General features: G+C 43.5%; 1 protein-coding gene across 1 annotated transcript in view; it reads right to left on the bottom strand.

The window, feature by feature from the left end:
• traf7 (TNF receptor-associated factor 7) overlaps positions 1 to 7,347 on the bottom strand; it is a 62,552-nt gene that overhangs the window by 36,062 nt on the left and 19,143 nt on the right. The window contains 2 exon segments of the mRNA XM_078418125.1: positions 539 to 596; positions 3,383 to 3,504. Coding sequence (XP_078274251.1) covers positions 539 to 596; positions 3,383 to 3,463 — 139 coding nt within the window. The 5' untranslated portion in view covers positions 3,464 to 3,504.

Genomic DNA, 7,347 nt, shown 5'->3' with positions numbered 1-7,347 from the left:
CGGTTGTCTTTGAAGGGAATAAATAAAAACAGCAAGAAGTGAAAATGTAATAAGGGATACAAGAGGGAATTAAGTTACAGAAGAGACTGCAAAACGTAAAGGAAATACGATTATACTTGGAGTGAGGGTGGTTACAGCATTGCATTCCCCTAAATCGCAGTTAATGGTAAAATAATTACGGAATAAAAGAAAATGTTACATTACTATATGTCATCATCTATACTTGAGGAGGCTAGCATGCCAGGCATAATAAAATTAACATTAAGGCAGGACGTCATTACATTAAATTTTAATGTATATAAATTAGCAGCAAAGAGTAAAAATAATGGCACTAAGGACAAGTTCCAGGGGCCAGATAGCCCTCCTTAAACCATAAAGAGTAAACGAGGGGCAACTTGTGTTCCTACCAAGATTAACTCTCAGTTTTGGTATAGTTGTTCAGAGTAACCGCGAGTTAAGTTAAATTAAAAAGTAACGTGTTGATCATATGCAGATAACCAAACCCTCGGACGAGAGAAACACAAATGCACCCGCTTACCTTTAGTGATGGTAGTGACAGTGGAATATGCTGGACCAAAAGTAGTTTCCATTCTTGTCTGTTTTTGAAAAAAAAAGAAAAGTTTAAATTCTTGACGTAAATCAACCTTCCCCACCCCCCCTCCCCACACCTGTACCCACCTATCACTTGAAGACACAAAATGCTAGAGTAACTCAGCGGGTCAGGCAGCATCTCTGGTGAACATGGATAGGTGGCGTTTCAGATCAGGATGTTTCTTCAGTCTGATTACTTATCAAACTGATCATTTATTCACCTGTCACTTGCCAGGCTTTCTCCTGCCTCCTCCTCTCTTCCAGTTTTCCTCCCGCCCTCGACCAAAGACATCACCTGTTCTGGTGCTGCGTGACTTGATGAGTTACTCCAGCACTTTGTGCCATTTGTTATAGGAAAACATACAGGTTGTGCAATCAAAGCAGGAAAGCCTGATTTTTAGTTTGACCCATTTATTGTTTAGTCTGCAAATAAATTCCGTCAGAATTGACAGCAAACCCATTAAAAGTGGTCAATGCTATTACCAGTGAATACGGTAAAACTACTTTTTGTCATATACCATTACAGAGAGAATATTTATGCCAGATATCAAGGATAATATTAAATGAGAGACGAGTATGCTTTAAAATTAATGTAGGCAAGTTAACAGTATTGAAATGAATAACGGTACTTAAAAAGTGACAGATCACAACGTCAAAATTCCAAAGAATTACTGTCATGAGAAAAATATCGGCAGCATGAGATTATGCACTTACTGTCCACCTCAACTTGAAACATCTCTAAGATGCAAAAATAAAAATTACTTTTGGAGATATGAGCATCACTGGCAAGGTATGCATTTATTGCCCATCTACAATTGTCCTTAATAGAGGCTGTGAACTGCCTTGTGTACTACTGCAGAACAAACAGTGAAGCTAATCAATGGTTCAATGGAGCTTTCACTGCACAGTGAAATTATTTTTGCTTCAATCACACATGCATGAATCGCCATATTTTGGCACCATTTACAAAAAGTCCAAAGATTGGGCTTGTTGGTCCGCGTGGGCAAATTGAGCCGAAGGGCCTGTTTCCATGCTGTATGACTCTATAACCAGTCCACGTTCCAGGTAAGCCCCAGGCTGCTACAGAGCCTCCTCGTTCACCCTCAACCGACTCAGCCCACGAACGGTCGTCCAACTCCTCGTCCGACCTTCTTTGTATCCCGTGGCTACCTCCTGCAGCCGACCATGAAGGCTCTGGAGGCAATACCCCAGTCCCTCTCCAAACGGCCCGCTCCTGTCTGTCGTCGCCAGCGGCTCCCACCTCTCTGGTCTTCGGGGCTGAGCTCGGCAGCTTCCGAGCATCCCCTGTGCAGGACAGGGCAGGGACTTTCTTTGCGGCGGCGAGCCAGGCCTGCCTCCACACATGGCCATGGGGGACTCAGTGGCGGCTTCTATCATATTTTTATATCTTCGTCAAGCATCCTAGTGTTAGGTGGGAGCAGCAGGCTTTGGGTCTCGTGAAGGTGAAGTAATGTAGAACAGATCCTGAGCAAATGAGGAACTGGGAAATTTGCCTCTTTTTAAAAGAAAGTGCTGGATAATTTAAATGGAATGAAAGCCGATAATTTCCCAAGGCCCACATCCCAATGTTCCTAAACAGCTGTGGAAATAGCTGATGCATTGGTTGCCAGCTGGCAACATTCCAGAGATTCCGGAACGCTTCCCACAGATCGGATAGCAAATTTAAACCAATTATTTTAGAAGAGAGGGGAGGTTAAAAACCATCGACAAGGACCAGACACAAGGAACTGCAGATGCTGGTTTACATAAAAATACAAAAAGTCCTAGAGTAACTAGAGTGGCACAGTGGTAGAGTTGCTGTCTTACAGCCTCAGAGATCCTGGTTCGATCTGAACCATGGTTGTTGTCTGTACGGAGTTTGTACGTTCTCCCTGTGACTGTGTGGGTTTTCTCCAGGTGCTCCAGGTTCCTCTCACACTCCAAAGATGTACAGGTTTGTAGGTTAATTGGCTTCAGTAAAAAATTGTGAATTGTCTCTCATGTGTAGGATAGTGATTGCTGATCGGCGCAGATTAGGTGGGTCGAAGGGCCTCTTTCTGCACTGTATCTTTAGAGTCTAAAAGTAAAGTCTAAACTCAGCGGGTCCGGCAGCATTAGGATTTCGAACTGACCTGCACAACCCTAAACCTATCCCAACTACGTCTTGCACTGCTCCAGACTAGTTTTCTAATTGTGTATTTTTACACTACTGCCTTATTTATTGCATGGCCCTTTTCATTTCACTGCCTTGTGGAATTTGTGTGTAAATTATGTGTCCTTGCGTTGTCTGAGTGTTTGTGCCTGTGATGCTGCTCCAAATAAGATTTTCATTGCAACTGGCTCACTGTGCTTGTGCATATGACATTAAACTGAATTGACTTTACCAATGGGAGATTTCTGCAGCTCCTATTCTTCTGCTAATGTCAAATAAACTTGTTACTGAGAAGAGGTTACTAATAGCCAGAAAAGGTCTCATCTATTCAAATTTCTCTGGGAATGCATATGACCTTTAAGTGGCATTCCCTGCATAATGGCTTGACTGAAAATATACATTGATCTGTGACGTCCCATCTAGCTCATTGGACACCTTCGGACTGTCTTTAATCAGAGTTTACTGGACTTTCTTTATCTTGTACTAAACATTATTCCCCTCATCCTGTCTTTGTACACAGTGGACAGCTTGACTGTAATCATGTATCGTCTTTCCGCTGACCGGATAGCACACCCAAAAAACGCTTTTCATTGTACCTCGGTACACGTGACAATAATAAACAAAAGGTGCGGTACTTACAATACTTGTACTGCCTGCTGTGGGTATGTTCGTTGCACCTGCTGAAAAACGGTTGTAGCGATTGATCTTGGTTGAGGTCATAATCTAGAACAGCAGCCAGTTTTCTAACTCATGTCCATTTCCTATATTGTTGGGAAGGAAAAAAGTTGTTGAATATACAATTAACAGTTATATTGGCATGGTAAAACAATTCTTTCAGGATATAGAACATCAAACATTTACTGTATAGGAAAGAACTGCAGATGCTGGTTTAAATCGAAGGTAGACACAAAATGCTGGAGTAACTCAGTGGGTCAGGCAGCATCTCTGGAGAGAAGGAATGAGTGACGTTTCGGGTCGAGACCCGGCTTCAGACATTTACTGCTGCAGTAGAATGTTCAGTACAAAATTATGAGCCAGAACCCACCTAAAACCACTTATTAAAATTATTTGAGTAACCGAGAAAGAAGAATGATTTTTCAAGCTCATCTGTTTCCCTTTTATATACAACCCACAAACATGGGCAGCACAGTGGCGCAGGCGGTGGAGCTGTTACCTCACAGTGCCAGACACCCAAGTTTTGACCAGAGTGCTGTCTGTGTGGAGTTTGCATGTCCTCCCTGTGACCGCATGAGTTTCCTCCAGGTGCTCTGGTTTCCTCCCACATCCCAAAGACCTGCGGGTTTATTGGTTAAGCAGCCTCTGTAAAACTACCCCAGGTAGTCCGAAAGTGGGATAACATAGAACTAGTGTGAACGGGTGATCGATGGTTGGCATGGACTCTATGGGCTGTTTTCATGCTGTATCTCTCTAAAAAAACGTATTGAAAGGAATACGTATAAACCAGTGAGTAAATCAATTGTTAAACAAGAAGTACAAACAAGCAAGTTAAGGACACAAATGGCTGGAGTAACTCAGCGAGTCAGGCAGCATCTCTAGAGAAAAATGGATTGGTGAAGTTCCAGGACGGAACCCTTCTCCAGGCTGATTATCCTCTCCCCACCCCCCACTACAGTCAGTCAGACTACCAGACAGCGACAGGAATCACCCCCACTGAATCTTGGTAATCTCTGGCCCATGACCACTCAAAATGGAGGAGGAACATTTGAGACGGCGCTGAGAACTTCAAGGTGATGTATCAGGGACACAGGAAAACCCGGCATAAATGGCAGGAGGAGTGAATCATCTTACAAACTACTTTAAAAAACGAAACACAAAGTGCTGGAGTAACACAGTGGGTCAGGCAGCATCTCTGGAAAACACGGACCGTTGACGTTTTGAGTAGGGACCCTTCTTCAGTCTGATCCGAATGTTCTCCAGGGATGCCACCTGACCCACTGAGTTACTCCAATACTTTGTGTCTGTTTTGTAAGCCAGCATTTGCAGTTCTTTGTTTCCAAGTTTTTACAAACTACTCTATTGCACATATTGTCCCACATTGGACTTCTCTGTCACCACAGAACCAGAAGACATAGGATGGATTGAGATGATGGCAGCAATTTTTTGAATCACTAACCTGCAGGATTTTGTAATATTTTAATGCTATTTATTAATTCTGTTAAGATGAATATTTAAACAAGAATATATGATAATGGTTCTACACACCAGAATTGTTTACTTTAGACTATACATCACATAATCAGTTATAAATGAGATTACAGTTGGGCATTTAAAATTTAAAATTACACCAGTGCAATAGAAACAAAAACAAGTGTCCAAACGACTACAGGTCACCACCGATGTTCCGGTAACTGGTGGCCTGGCATAGAAACATAGAAAATAGGTGCAGGAGGAGGCCATTCGAGCCAGCACCGCCATTCATTGTGATCATGGCTGATCATCCACAATCAGTAAACTTTAATCCAGAGAAAATTACAAGAGCACACTTGAAATCCCCCACGGAAGTCCCACTGACCCACCAAGGCTGGGTGAGGCGGACGATCTCGACCTAATTAGGTGCTTTCGCGGCCGATCGAATTTGCCCCCTTTGACCAGGGTACTGGAACTCCAGACCTGCCGGAGCCGGCAGATCAGTTCCCATAGCCGACTTCCATGCCAACTTTGCTGGCCGGCATCTCGCTAAAACAAATTACACGGCCAGGCTCTGGAACCAAGGGTGCTGGGAAATAAATCGGTGGTGGACCGGTACAAAGCTTATGATACAATCCAAACGTTGAAAATGATATGTTAAGTCAAGTGAAGTTAGCTTTGTGTAATGTGGCTTTATGACGTGTTGGGTGGAATAAATTTCAGCAAGGGAAATGGAATTGGCTGGAGTGCTGATGGGCATTCTGCTGAAACTATGAGCTTTAAACAGCTCCCTCATGACTAAGAGTCTGTGCGCTTGTGCAGAGCTTTTTTTTTTATTAACAAAAAATACTTTATTCAAGAAATAAATATATACAAAACATGTTCCTTCCAAAACTCCATCCGACATTCTCGGAGGCTGTCCATACATTCAATACAGATAATCAAAAAACCAATACACAAAATTACCCCCCACCCTTGCCACTCATATGGCCCACTGGCGTGGGATCCCTTCCCTTATTTTGAGGGGTGTCGTCACCACACCCTGCCCATGTCCAGCAGCGGAAGGACCCTAGACTGTGGTCCTCCCCCACAGAGCCTTGGCGTTGGCTGCACCGAGCTTCAGTGCGTCCCTCAGCACGTACCCCTGTAGTCTGCAGTGGGCCAGTCGGCAACATTCCCCGACGGACATCTCGCTCCGCTGGGAGGTCAACAAAGCTTGGGCAGACCAAAGAGCGTCTTTCACTGAGTTGATGGCCTTCCAGCAGCTCTCGATGTCAATCTCTGAATGCTGTTGCAAAGGAGGATTTTATTTCTCGGTCAGACCTGGTATATTATACAGCACAAATACGTCGCTCAAATCCTTTTTTGAGGAGGTTGGTGTTTGACTAAGATACAAAGCCATCCATGAAACTGTAGTATTATAGCACATTGTACCATTCCGGTAACTACAAACAAAATATTTGAATGATTACAACCAGCAAAGGTTTACTGACAAGGAGCAGAATGGGAATCAAATCAAACCTAGAGATTGTTCATTACCCCGGATTCCAGTAAATGCAATCTACAGTGTACAGCAGGTTGAGCAGCATCTGTGGAGGGAATGGAATCACGTCTTGAAGGAGGGTTTCAACCTAAGAACATCAACCATTCCTTTCCATCAACAAGCAAAATGTATTATCACACTCCAACTTTGTTAAGTCTTGCGATATAAGATTAACAAAGAAGTTCAAAATGAAACATTCCTGCACCGAAACATCACCTATTCATGTCCTCCAAAGATGTTGCCGGACCCACTGAATTACTCAAACATTGTTTCTCTTATCATTGAAGCTGCTGAAACTCCCGAGCACTTCTATCAGTTTCTGTCTTTATTTCAGATTTCCATTTTGGTTTTTATTTATACCTAACAGAATTATAGTTGAGTAAAGATCAAGAACCATCATTTATGGAACATACAGGCTGGAAGAAGAGTGGGAGCAGCGAGAAGGAAAAGGAAAGAATCTGGAACGACGGGGACCGTGAACTAGAATGGGGAGAAGGTAGGGAGGGATTATCATGCATGCCGGGGAAGAGAGGGCGATGATTACTGCAACAGCATGCGGCCTCAAATAACTCCTTGAACTGTCTACATTTGGTGGAGAGAAGTTTGATAGGGCAGTGGAGCGGGAAATTTGTCACGAGGAATAGGAGCCATGTGGTCCATCCTCTCAGGGACGATTGTGGAATACAAGGCTCCTCCCGGAGTATGGCACACAATGCTTAATATTATTGAATTGACGGGATAAGGTTAGGCAGGTCAGACATGCACCAGGTGCTCTGCAGCTTATGGTTCTTGGCCTGAAGAAGATGGAAGAGGAAATGTGCTGAGGAAACAGCAGGACGAGAGCACAAACAAACTTGTGAAGAACAGAGGCAAAACAGAAGTGAGGGAGCAACTGAGCAGCCCAAACCTAATG

Source organism: Rhinoraja longicauda, chromosome 21, assembly GCF_053455715.1.
Source record: "Rhinoraja longicauda isolate Sanriku21f chromosome 21, sRhiLon1.1, whole genome shotgun sequence".
Lineage (NCBI taxonomy): Eukaryota > Metazoa > Chordata > Chondrichthyes > Rajiformes > Arhynchobatidae > Rhinoraja > Rhinoraja longicauda.
The sequence above is the reverse complement of the archived record's forward strand: the minus strand, read 5'-3'. Positions and strand labels throughout refer to the sequence as shown.